General features: G+C 44.0%; 1 protein-coding gene across 2 annotated transcripts in view; it reads right to left on the bottom strand.

Moving 5' to 3' along the window:
* The window catches only part of LOC135374247 (venom metalloproteinase antarease TserMP_A-like), a 166,985-nt gene that overhangs the window by 63,463 nt on the left and 89,601 nt on the right, over nucleotides 1–13,921 (bottom strand). For both annotated transcript variants that reach the window (XM_064607246.1, XM_064607247.1), the window contains exons 10-11: nucleotides 7,337–7,445; nucleotides 4,241–4,408 (exon numbers count right to left, since the gene is read on the bottom strand). In XM_064607246.1, coding sequence (XP_064463316.1) covers nucleotides 4,241–4,408; nucleotides 7,337–7,445 — 277 coding nt within the window. The remainder of the gene's footprint in view (nucleotides 1–4,240; nucleotides 4,409–7,336; nucleotides 7,446–13,921) is intronic.

Raw genomic sequence — 13,921 nt, 5'->3', positions numbered from 1 at the left:
TACAAGACATCGCTAGAGCCCCTCCTTCCCTCACTTGACTTGTAGGAGCGATTTTATGGCTTTGTATACCGAGACCATTGTTTGGATTCCCCTACTCCCTGCGGGCGTAATGTGTACGGGAACTCTCTCACTTCGTTTCCACTAGTGGGTCCTGAATGAAAAAGACGTGTTTCTGTGATGTATATTTGCGCTGTGTGATTACGAAAAATGTTTGCCTAAATTAATTACTGCTTTTGACTTTGTTTCAGATGATCACTCGATTGATATTAATAAAAATATTCTACTAGTTGGGAATGTTGTGTGCGTTGATTTCCGCTGTAGCAAACAATATAATTTGCATTTCAGATGAGTTGTTTGCGACTTCTGCGTGTATTGCAAAGTTAACATCAAACGATGTAATTAAATTTGTTTCTCGTTTTCGAATTAGTATTGTTTCTATCACTGAATAAACTTGACTTTCACTCGATTGATATTTTGTGAGTTGAGAATAATGATTGCCTAATAGTTGTGTCTGCTCTGAAATACATTAAATGCAACGTTTCTCGTTGAGTATTGTTTGCACCGATAATATTTTCTCGTTTGCTTAGAAAGTCTATTCTTAGATTTTTTTTTTTTTTTTTACAGAATTCTTATTGTGTTCTTTAGAATCGAATAATTCCAATGTCTATTTGCGATCAATGAAAAATTTCGCCTCTGTACACCGGTCCTAAGAATATTTCCTTTTTGGAGGAAAGAATTTGAAAAAGAGAGAGGATTTCCCCACCTCGCAGATTGACAACAGGCTCCCCGCTTTTTGGGCTGTATAGATGGAGAGAGTGACCCCACCGGTCTGCATAGAGGGAGAGAGTGACCCCACCATGTCTCGAGTCTGGTTGTAATTATTGTAAAGCTGTGGTGTGTGTTTGAATAACTCTGCCAAGGTAAGTGCCTGAGTAGGATATTGTTAGCTCGCAAGGTTGATTTTATGATAGTTCAAAAGATATATTATTTCAAATTGTAATGTTTGCTATTATTTTCCTGTGTGTTGTTTACATGTTGGCAGATGCATCGTTCAAAGCCTTTCTCTGCTATTCATTCGTGCATGTTTATCGTTTTGATTGATTCTTTTTCAATTATTTTCCTGCATGTGTCTGTTGTTTACCGTTGGTAGATGCACCGTTTAGAGTGTTTCTCTGCTATTCATCCGTGCATGTTTCTTGTTTTGTTAGATTGTTCTTCAACTATTTATCCTTTGTGTACGTCTTGTTTACGTGTTGGATTTTGGCTCTCTATTATCTGTTTCAGTAATATTTTCCTGTCTGTTGTTTACACGTTGGCAGATGCGCCGTTTAGATTGTTTCTTAGCGTTAGCTCTGTGCTGTATTAAATTATTCATCATGTGCTGTTCAAAGTGTTTCTCTGCCATTCATCCGTGCATGTTGATTGTTTTGATAGATTCTTTTTCATTTATTTTCCTGCATGTGTCTGTTGCTTATGTGATGTGTTCTGGTTCTCTATTAGCTGTTGATCGTTTTTTCTCGTTATTTCCGTATGTCTATGCTGTTTACTTAATAAGAAATCGATTAATTGTGTAATGTTTGAATAATCTTCCCTATTGCGCTCGAAAATGTTTATAACTGTCAGGTGTACGCCTCCCGTCTTCAACAAATCAGGGCAGATATTATTAGAGTTGATTGTTGGCTAGGAGCGTGCTATGTGGTGAAGTTCATTTTTTAATATATTTTCTGTGTTGAATTCATAAAACAAAGTGTCTCTTAGAATGAAAATTGTATGGGGAAGTCACGAGGATGATTTTATGATAGTTAAAATGATAGTCTCCTCCTCTGTTGTTTTGATTAACCAATGTAGTGTTATAGATTTTATTTCCTCTTGTGTTCGTGTCCCATGGTCTTCCAGGTTCTCTGCTGTTCATCCGTGCATATTGATCGTTTTGATAGATTCTTTTCCATTTATTTTCCTGCATGTGTCTGTTGTTTATGTGATCTGTTTTGGTTCTCTATTAGCTGTTGATCGTTTTTCTCATTATTTCCGTATGTCTATGCTGTTTACATAATAAGAAATTCATTAATTGTGTAATGTTGGAATAATCTTCCCTATTGCACTCGAAAATGTTCATAACTGTCAGGTGTACGCCTGCCGTCTTCAACAAATCAGGGCAGATATTATTAGAGCTGATTGTTGGCTAGGAGCGTGCTATGTGGTGAAGTTCATTCTTTAATATATTTTCTGTGTTGAATTCATAAAACAAAGTGTCTCTTAGAATGAAAATTGTATGGGGAAGTCACGAGGGTGATTTTATGATAGTTAAAATGATAGTCTCCTCCTCTGTTGTTTTGATTAACCAATGTATTGTTATAGATTTTATTTCCTCTTGTGTTCGTGTCCCATGGTCTTCCATGTTCTCTGCTGTTCACATACATATATCGGCATTTGTAATTAAAGCTCCAGTATGGTGGTCACGTATAATAATGTTAGACTTTTTATAATAAAACTTTTAATTTTGGTTGTAATCATATTGATTAAAAATATATTCTTTGATTAAATATGTCATAATGGAATACTAGCTGTTGCGCATGAAGTTACATATCAGAACATTGTAATTAAAACTCCGCTATGGTTGTCATGTTAGACTTTTTATAATAAAACTTTTAATTTGATAGTAATCGTATTGATTAAAAATATCTTCTTTTATTAAAAATGTGCTACTCCTTCTGCTTAATTGAAAACTTGCGTGATTATCACTAATAAAATACCCCTTCAATGCTATTGTATCAGATTTTTTGATTGAGTTTTTCTCCTTCACACTGAGTCATAATATAATTCCTGACACTAATGACTTTAATAAATATATTTTCACTCGTACTTTTGTGTATAGCTATCCTTTGCATGTAAATCGCCTACTGCACACCTGCTGTAGCGGGAAAAAAATTGCGATTGAAGTCGACGTAGATTGAAAAATGATGAAAGAAGTCGGCCCAGGCTGAAAAAATGTGAGCAAGTCAGCGCTCACGCAGCCCTCCGGCCACGCTCCGCCCACCGCAGCAGCCCTCTACCCGAGCGTCGCCTGTCGCGCACGGGGAAAAGTCGCGAAAAAATTCGGCGCAGATTGAAAAATGAGGAAAGAAGTTGGCCCACTTTGATAAGAGATACCTCTTTAATGCCATTGAGTCATATCCATATGGAATATGTGAAATTGGTAATGAGTAAGTATGTTCTTTATTATGTGTGTTGTGTTTCTTCTATTACAGGTTGTGAAGGTTTTTCGGTCGGGTTTTTCTCCTTCACCTGATTGGCATCACAATTCCCAGCACTGGCTTTACAATTGGCAACTTGATTGGCATTAATAAATATATTTTCACTTGTACTTTTTGTGTATGACCCTTCTTTGCATGTCTCTGCATGTTATAAGGGCGAGGACAAGCCTCCGCACTGGCGCCGCACGGGGAAAAATACGCGCAGGGACGCGCCGCGCAGGGAAAATACGCTCAGGGCTCAGGGGCAGGGGTGCCTTAGTTTGGACCGGCCGAAGCCTCGGCCAGGGCAATTACTACTAAGATGACCGACAACGCCGGTTACGTTGGCGCCTGCTGACATGTAAGGCACATCACGGTTCGGGTACAGCTCATCATTCTGCATCTCTGCAGATTCACAATTTTCCACTCTGAAAGTGGCAACACGTGTCGATATTCCATAGGCAGTTCGAAGTCCTCCATCATTCACCACTTGACAGGGAGAAAGCAACGAAAAAGAAAAAAAAAGGGAAAAGAAAACCTGTTAGCGCTGACCTCAGTAGAAGAGCGGTCACCCATTTGAACCATAATGACATTGCCGATGTCGTCTTCTGTTCCTCCTCCCCATTTGACCGTGCGGAGCGAGTCGAGAGGAAACGCGCACAACGATGTTCCAGTGTTTGGCATTTGGACAATTATTTGGACCTGAATTTGGACAATTATTTTCAAGACTAAATATCATTAAACACTCTGACATTTCAAAACAGAACCGACGCTGATCATCTCCGGTCCGACAGGAATCTATGGAAAAATAAATCCGGATAACGGAAGTCTCGTGGTCGGGTATCGCGAAATTCAAAAACAAATTCAAAGATAAATTGAAAGAAATTCACCTTTTTCTCTAACAACAGCTATATTCTTTATGTGGGCAGGAATCCGCATCCTTGGATACAGTGCCCACAAGAATCCCTATTATGAAGGCAAACAAAGAGAATTATTTTTTTTCTTACCGGGCTAAGTATTTGATCTGATCAACGCAGCACTGGGAGAAGTGGTATTCCTTTGTGTCTCTCTGAATATAACTCATGATGTAACCCCAGTCCCAGGGGCAGTCAATGGCTCCGGGATGACCGATGAAACCTTGTCTTGGTCCTTCCCCGTCATGAACGCAGCCTAAGCTGGAACAGCATGGCACATCTCAGTGCACTAGTCGTATCTAAATAGCAATTAAATCGTGATGACTCTACAACGAATTATTTGATTGATTTGGTTGAGACGGCAGAACTACAAGCCACAAATACAGAGAGACAGAGAGATAGACAGACAGACAGGAAGTGCAATATACAGATATGATAACAATGCAGAAGTCTTGTCTGCCGTGAAGGCCCACCTGTCCTCCATCGCCGTCTGAAGAGTTAATGACATGGGACAATTTTGATTAGATTACATCGTGGCATTACAGCTGGTTTGCGAGGCACGCCTGCGTTGAAAGCTTCCAGAAGACCCAGAAGCTTATGTAAGGTAGTTGACCATGACCCACAATTTTGGAAATGCAGCGTTCAGTTTATTCCATATCGCCGTTTACATAACCTCGCGCCCTTGCTGGCGACGACCCGATACACACCATGAGCATGTCGTACAAGTAGAACAGGAAGTCGCCTATTTTCTTGCCGTGTAAGCGCCTGACGCAACTATGGCTAAAAGCGGCTTACAGACGTGGACAAATGGAAAGGATGGGGGACAGGTAGTATACTCGCCCTGGGCCGGCAAAACCCAATGAAAACCTCGGACAGCACAGCCGGATTCGAACCCACCACCTCGACCTTGGTGTCACCACCAACTAGCGAATGCTTATACCCCCTCCCGCATGCTTCTGGTACGCTGCAAGGTCAAGACGCTCTTTGAGTGAGCTTTGGAGAAATTTCGATTGCGCCGTGTAACTGCATATAGAAGAAAGACGACTGAAAATGAACATGATAACTGATTGGGAAGCATCAGAGAAATAACGGTTGAACGACATGTAAAGGAAACAGCGTGACGTGATGTCATGGCGGCGCTGTACTCTCATCCTCTTTGCATATGTAGCCGAAATCATTTATGAATATCAATTTATGAATAAATGAGTAATCCAAGGTCCCTTCTCGGTAATATTATTAGATGGCAAAATGTTGTGAGCGCCAGCTCGAGGCTGCCAGGACCTTCTCCTTATTGCAGAAATTCGGACATGACCTAGTATTACTGGAACGCAATGTATGCTCAGTTAGGGTGCGTTTTCTGCTGATACGTGGCCAGGCCATCTGCAGATGCTGACATAAATATAAGTGATTCTGATCAGCGATTCTGAAGGTCTCAAATTTCAGACCCTCAGAATCGGTGCAAACGCTGCAGTTTGGACATCCGGAGAGTCAGTGTGGAGTATACAGGCTAGGGTCAAATCGTATAATCATCAATCTCCCTCTTTGCGAATAACAATCATTCGAAATATCTAGAAGACGTCTCATATAATAGGCAGAAACCATACTTTATGTCAAACAGGCATTTGAGGCGTTGTATTCGGTGAACGAGCCATCTATGATACAGGTGTACAATGAGCGCAGCAATCACTTATCATGGTCAGGGTGAGCATTTTAGTTGGTAAGCATGGATTCCTGGAGGACTTCTTTAACCACAAAAGCTCAAAAGGTTGGCATTCCGCTCAGGCCAATTGTATCGGAAAGTCCTTCCTGGCAAAGTCATGTGTCGCGTTTTTTACGTTACACATCAAGGGAACAAGCTGCATCTGTCAGACCTGCTTTCTATCCAGAATTCTACTCCTCTGGCGCAATTTCAAAATAAGCAATCGATCAAGCTTAAAATATTCTCTATTGACGTGGAAGACCTCTTTTACTCGTTCCCACAGAGCAATCTTTTATTTGGTGTGGAAGCCTCCATTAAGAAAAATGGAATTGTAACGTTCCAGTATACATGTGGGATGCCCATGCAATCCTTCATGGAACTACTCGAAATCTACCTTATATCCGGAGTAATCAAGAAGGAAGACAGCTACCGAGACATAAAGAGGCAAAAGAAAGGGTCTTCGGTAAGCCAGCGATCATACCTTATTCGATATATCCACTCGATATTGCACAACTTCAAGAAGGTTGGACAATGGCATACCGTGTTCCTTTTTCTGCGTGTGTGTATGTGTGTGTTTTTGAGCACCCGTTAAAATAAAACGATTGCGCAGGAAGAACAACGGAGTGCCAGAAGGCCCTGTTTCCAACATAAAACATGAATGCCGCAGTTGCGTGGTGTACAACATCCACCTTACATGTTATATAGCGTTGGTGGACAAACTCGATAATGTGAAAAGCCTTTTTTATTTCACTTTTTCACATTAAGGAGTGCGTCGCTCATGATCTCAGTTGTCTCGCGACGTAAACCCCCAATTATTATTATTACATTAAGGAGTCTGACCACCAGCTGGTCCACATTTATGATATACTCTCAGTTGAGCTGCGTGTTTGTCCTATCCCTCATTTTATTTTTCTATTTAGCACAGACCCATCCCGAGTCCAAGCAGTTACATGGTAACATACAATCGTACTGATATCAAGTTAACAAACATTGTCACCTGACTCACGACCTATAAGCACCATAAATCACACACATGATAAAAAAGAAACGTAGCGAGACATAAATAAACATATTTGTGCCCAAACCGAGCCTGTTCACATTATGAAGCACGTAAAGAAGTCCACTGCATATGCTTTATACGCGGGGACCAGATAGGATTCCTGACTAGCATCAAATTTGGCAGTCGTATCTCCCACGATAAGAGAAGAGAAAGAAAGAAAGAAGGAAAGGGCGAAACGGTTGCGGTATCTTCTCTGTCGAACATGACAAAGAAAGTCCTCCACGTCGCATTGTCCAGCGCTTCGTTTTGTTTTCATATTACGCGCATACAGATAAACACCAGGGCAGCAAAGGTGTCAGTGACAGTCGCGTCACTGGTATACTTCCCGGCATTTTCTCAGTTGTCGTCCTTTCACTGTAGCAAGGAGGAACCGCATGGACGTACACTATACTAGGTTCAAATTCTAGACCGATTCTTAAGAATGGCTTACTTGTGCGCTAACTCGTGCGCCATTGTGCGGACGATGTTGAAAGACCACGGCCTGTCTTCTTCTACAGATGTCTTCAGGTGGCTGCATGCCCCACCAATGAAGGCCATACCTGCGGAGGAAGCCTTTCCTTTTGATTACGACTACCGCACTTGAGTCTTATTTTTAAGATGGACTATTTCTTAGCTATCCCCATCAATGTCTCCCCAGTGTACAACACGGAACAGAAAAGCAAAACTGGAGTCGGCAGTATGGGATGAGCACACAAATACGTTGCACTGGAAGGTGACTGCCAGGCATTCGCAATATGGTCAACCAGGCTGTTCTTAACCATCACCTCCGAGCTCAGTTCAATGTTCTACCAAGTTCGGACTGCGCCCTTGTTACGTGTTTTTCATGGATCCATGGGTCTGTGGTCTTCCAGAAGACACGAATCACTGTCGCCACTTTCGCTGCTTTGCGGGAGGCACCGGGAAGGTCAATCTACTAGAATGTGGACGCCCCCCTGTTACTTACTGTTCGTGCATCGGCAGGACGGTGCTGTTCCAGAGACACTATCGGCCCTCTCGTTAAAACCGGTGTATCGGGAAAATACCAGGGAAAACAGTCATCAGATAAGCCGGACCGGCGGATAAAGCCGCAGAGCGCCCGTGAGAAAACGAAATCGCGCGTGAGCCGCGGCTAATACGCGTGAAATTACGGTACCTAAAACATTCATTTATAAGCGCTAAAAACACGAACAGAGAGGTTACCATAGAAGATATGGTTGCCGAAATATTCGTGGAATTGCTTATACTTTCAAAAGATCAAGATCGAATGTTGGATATACTAGAAGAGGATCAAAAAACCGTGTATGCCTCCTGCGTCAAATGTATCGAAAACTGTAAAACGAAATCTGATACAGCGTGCGACTAAAGAGGACATCTCCAGATCGTGTCAACGTGAGGTCAAGGAAGGATTTAACAGGCAGAAAACAAGGCTTACGCATGCAGGGTATTCGATATAACTGCTTGTTAGTGTATGTTCGAAGATTGTTAAACAGTTCCATAGAGGTGCGAGAATTACGCAAGTGTTGAATAATAGAGAAACACTTATTCTATATATTCATGGTCTATCTCACAGACTGAAAAAAGTGGCACAAGGGTATCAAGTAAATGCTGTTTGTGAATACAACAGGAAATTATCAGGGTTGCCTGCGATTGTAAATAACAAGAATAAGGCATAATGTTCTGTCAAGCATCAAGATCCCGATGTAAAATGCCCGTCGAGGGTACTCTATGACTTTCCATTCGGCTGTAGAAAAAGCTATATTGAGCAGACGGGCAGATGCCTAGCAGACATCGAAGGGAGCACGGCAACAATAAAAATAGTAGGCAAGGGAATCTCTTTTTGCATTCGAGAGATTGTGGGTGTGATGGAATATATAGCAGAACGACAGTACAGGGGCGCTACAAAAAGCAAAGCAAAGAGCGCACACGCTTGTTTCCAAAGCATGACTGGCGTTTCTTGGTCTGGTCCATTGCTTGTTTTATTTGTGCTGCACCTTTTTTTTTCAGTCCAGGTGTGGAGGAATTCCACACGCCATAGTCTCTGTGCTGTCACTTGACACCCGCGATGACACGGCCAGGGGTTCACTCCCCTCCTTGTTCGGTCAGAAGATATCTCTTTCCAGGAAAAAGGCAATTTCATCGTGTAAACAAAGCACAAGTAAAAACGGCAACTGCAACCCTCGGCTACCGTATTTTTGTCTACATAACCCATGTTCGAACAATTTTTTCAAAATACGCCAGAATCACTATTTGTGACACAGATACTCCCTTTACAAGCGGACTTACGCCACTTGCATCATTTAGTCACATCACTTTCTCTGTCGCGCCGGCAGCGGCCACTTCCGCACGTCTCTTCTCTCCTTCGTCCTGACGCCATCGCGGAGATCCCTGTGACAGCGGAGTTTCGTTTTGGAACCGCGAGGGGCGCCACGCGTCGCGGACGAGCAGACGACATCGGGCACTCAGGAACGCGGCGCACCTGTGCCTCGAAGTCTCGTTTACATGTTTTCTCTGCGTTTCTGTTATCCTTATCCATCTATGGGATCACATCGGTGCAAATAACTGCATCGTAGAATTATCCGTGACAGCTTAGCGTGAGGTCACGTGTTTCTACCCGTTTGGTATTTATTTCTGTCTTTGTACTTCAATGCTGCTTTACATTGCTGCAAAATCAGCTGTGACTGTAAAAGTAAGAAATAAAGGTACTATGCTCTTAAACATGTGCCTATGGCTTACTACAAGCGGGCTACAGAAGTGGAACCGCTTGCAAGTGTTTGTTGTTGTTGTTGTTTTTTTTAAGTTGGTGATTTCTAAGGGGTTCTTCGAAGTGGAAATCTTTTCATACATCAGTTGCAAAAAAATCCACCTGCGAGAGTTCTTTTTACTCCTGGCCTTAAGTCCTTTTTGAAGTGCTGTCAACAAATGACCGAGCGTAAGGCTGGCACCAAGCGCGTTCCCTTTCGCTCACCTTCACGTGATATTGCATTGTGTCATGCATCACGAACTGTCTGGTCCGACGGTATCTCGTGGTACGATAAGCCTGAATTTGTCCTCACTGTTGACGGACATAGCGGCACCAAAGAGTTCTTTGGCATATTCTGCGTCGTGCTCAACGCCGATCACTGCTGCCACATTTGAGTTCAGTCGTACAGTTACCGTTCTGCACAAGCAGGCTCCCCGTACCTCAAAACAAAGTACCAAATACGTGCAGCGCGTGATGACAACAAGTTGATATGCGTTTCCTCCCCACCCGCCCGTCCGCGTTGCGCAGCGCCGGCACGACGGAATGTCGCAACTCTACAATCACAGCTCACTACTGATTCCCTAAAACGGCAGGTCGGAGTAAGTGGATCCCCAGTTCTTTTGCGGAACAAAGTGAGGCGCTGTAAGCTTTTAGCGTCATGAAATGTCAGAATTTTTACGTCGAAGCGCGACTTCTCAACCTTCACCAGCCCATTGGCTCCCGTGGCCGCTCCCGTGGTATGCGAGTGCTGGGAGGTACCCGGGTTCGAATCCGGGTGCCGGCTGTTCTGTTTGGGGTTTTTACTGGGTTTTCCTCAGACGCTTTCAGACAGATGTCGGCACAGTTCCCTTAGAAGTCGGCCCAGGACGCACATTCCCCCAGGGCGTCAGTCGTGACGTTGCCCACATACGTGAGGCCGACAACGGCAAGCCCTATCACCACCACCACCACCACCGATTGCTGAGTGGTCAGTTTGAAAACATGAACTTTCCGTGGCGCGCGCAAGGGGGTGCCGCCGTGTCCGCAGAGGAGGCACTAAGCGGGTTTCGCCGCCGCGAAAATAATGTCGCTGTTGGCATTCCCCGCCAAATTCCCGCTACTTGCTTTTCATTGGCTCCGGTCCCGACATGTGACCATTCTCGATCATGATTGGCATTCAGGCTCATTTAACTGGTGGATTCGCTCGCGTCCCGTCTGACCTTTGTGCGGCTGGCGTCAATGTGGGCAGACGGTGATTTCGTTTCGTGGATTTCCAAGATGTTCGAGCCATAGACAAACACCGGAATGAAAAGTAAGTATGATGCATGTCAGTGGTCAGACGTTTAATACTGCCGCCTAACAGTGTACATAACTGAGGTACGCCTTGTCCCGTATTACATCACTTTCTGCCGGTCATCTGTCATGACCTGGTTTAATGTGCTATTCTGTATCGCGTTACTAGTTGCGTTTTTCTCTGCTATTTGAATGTGTCTGATGTGTAATACACTGGTGTGCAAGAAAAGGAAAACATCATGTATCGTGTGCGCCCGGCTCCCCGAATGGTGCGTAACGATAGCATGTCTTACATTGCGTGTTTTGCTAATTAGCGTTGCTTATGCTCTGCTTTACCATATCGTTAACGGGTTCTTTTTTTTTTCATTCAGATATTGACAGCTGTTCGTGGCCCTGCGATCCCCAAGCATGTAGCCGCTGTCACCTGAAAAATCGACAGTTATGCTGGGATGAAGCGAATGGTTCCTGCGCTTCATTACATGCTCTGTATGTGTATAATAAAACCTATTTTCTCCAAACCGAATAGGTTCCCTTAAAGATTGTATAATATCATAGTCACGGTTTTTGCTGTTCTGCAGTATTTATTCTTTATTTATTTATTCTGCAGTATACTGTAATACTCTCTGTAGTACTCTGCTCTGCTTTACCATATCGTTAACACGTTCTTTTTTTTCATTCAGATATCGACAGCTGTTCGTGGCCCTGCGATTCATAAGTATGTAGCCGCTGTCACCTGAAAAATCGACAGTTATGCTGGGATGAAGCGAATGGGTCCTGCGCTTCATTACGTGCTCTGTATGTGTATAATAAAATCTATTTTCTCCAAACCGAAAACGTTCCCTTAAAGATTGTATAATATGATAGTCACGGTTTTTGTTGTTCTGCAGTATTTATTCTTCATTTATTTATTCTGCAGTATTCTGTAATAATAGTGTAGATACAAATGTTGCTTCTTGTTTATATGTTTACCGTGTCAACAATTTGTACATGTGCATTCCTTCGTTTTCTGGATTTTCATTTTCTGCTTCCCAATCATATTAGCAGATGGCCTGGCGAAGCGCCGGGAACAGAGGGGGGAGGGAGCATCCGAATGAGAGGGTATAGAGGAGGGCACACAGAGCGCATGCGCAGTTCGAGCGCAAGTCAGCGCGCGCTTTTTGGCGCCATTTTCCCGCCCGCTCTTCGCGATTCGCTACGGATGATCACGTGGCCAAGGGGGGCGGTGGTTTTCGTGGCGAAACCAATCCTCCTCAGGTAACCGAGGATGCGGCTGTAGAGTATGTACCACTACGCCAATCTACAACGTCGCAAGCTCATTGGCCGAGACTGCGCGCGCGCTCCGATTGGTCGACAATGTTTTCAAATCGCATTTTCTTCGCGCGCATGTGCGTGCAGCGTCCCGGAGGCAGTTTCAACAGTTTCAGCATAGTTTCGAAATAGCTCGCATCGGCTGGCACGGCGTCCGTCGTCTTGTGTTCTGTGTTTCGGTGATGTCAATCGGCAGAACAGTTTGTGATTCTACGCGTGTTGTGCTGTTGCTGGACACGACTATTACCCCACGTACAGTTTATCAACTGCTGGAATGGTTCATGGATTGGAGCGGTTGGAGAGTGAAGAACGCGTTCTTGCGCCGTTGGATTTTGAGGGCTAACGACAAAGACAGGATTACGATTACGTGCCACACAGGTGCCTTCTGCTCTGCAAGCAACGAAAGAAGATGCCCATCATAAAATCGGCCGGCACGGCGTCCTCTTGTGTTCCGTGTTTCAGTCATGTCAATCGGCAGAACAGTTTGTAGAAGTGTTCGCTGGTTTATTCATGCGTCGATGTGATTCAACGTGTGTTGTGCTGTTGCTGGACACGACTATTATCCCACGAACAGTCTATCAACTCCGGAACTGGAATGCTTTGTGAGTTGGAGCGGTTGGAGAGTGAAGAACACGCTCGGGCCGTGTCGGATTTCGAAGGCTGTTCGTTTTGCTTCAAGTTCGAACTTAGTTACAGTGCGTCAACAACGCAGTGGACATTGTATTCACAGTGCACCCATGTATTAGATATTTGACTCAGTGCTTTGTGTCAAATTAATATTTCTTTTAGCCAAAAGAAGCTTCAGTTATTTTGAATATCGGGTAACGGCGGTAGGCGTAAAATCCGGTAGAAGTCGGTGGTAGCCAGAACCGGCCGAAAGCTCAGCCAAAGTTAAGGATCCTGATTGGCCGACCGGCATTGCGTAATTTCTACAACGTTGCACTCTGATTGGTCGCGTGCCCAGTGTTGTGTGAATTATCTCAAACTATGGGCTCTATGGGGAGATGTTGGAGCCTGGCGAAACTGTGGTAGCTACAGCTGCACTCCACTGGTGTCGGTGATGCCGGAGCAACTAGGCGTGAAATTTTGAAATATGGTAGGAGCAGCAGGGACGCCAGCAAAGCATCCATGCCAGTACCGGTTGGATGATTTTTAGTGCCCTTCCCATAACATGGTGTCAATATTGACTCTGAAAAACTCGAGGCCCCGTGGATACTTCTGCAAGTCAATTCAATGATAGATAACTGGAAGGCAGGTCTGCTTTGATGAAGGAACGAATAACCGAGAGACACGGGACACGAAGACAAGCAGAAGAGTTCTCAGACACAGTAATGATTCAATAACACCAAGCCTCCTAAATACCTAACAACTCCCGGAGGGGAGGGGGAGGGATAAAGGATGGCCTGGTGTCTCTCGGTTATTCGTTCCTTCATCATCATGCACCAGTTAGTCTGCGCCCTATCTGTTTTATAGGTCTGCTTTGCTTCCTTGTTTCGACAACGATTCAAGAAGGACAAAAAATTTTGTTTTTCCATTACCTACTCGATGCCTCAGTTCCTACTCCATTCTTCTGCTTAGCATAGCATAGCACCACACCTGTGGCATATACGCATGATTTCGGCACGTAGAATTTTTGGTTTTCACGTTTCTGATTTCTATTCTGATCTTTCTTGCTCAGGTAAGTATTCAAGGGATATCTGCTTCAGGAAAGAGAAG

Source organism: Ornithodoros turicata, unplaced genomic scaffold (assembly GCF_037126465.1).
Source record: "Ornithodoros turicata isolate Travis unplaced genomic scaffold, ASM3712646v1 Chromosome49, whole genome shotgun sequence".
Taxonomy (NCBI): domain Eukaryota; kingdom Metazoa; phylum Arthropoda; class Arachnida; order Ixodida; family Argasidae; genus Ornithodoros; species Ornithodoros turicata.
This window is presented reverse-complemented; position numbering and strand designations above follow the sequence as displayed.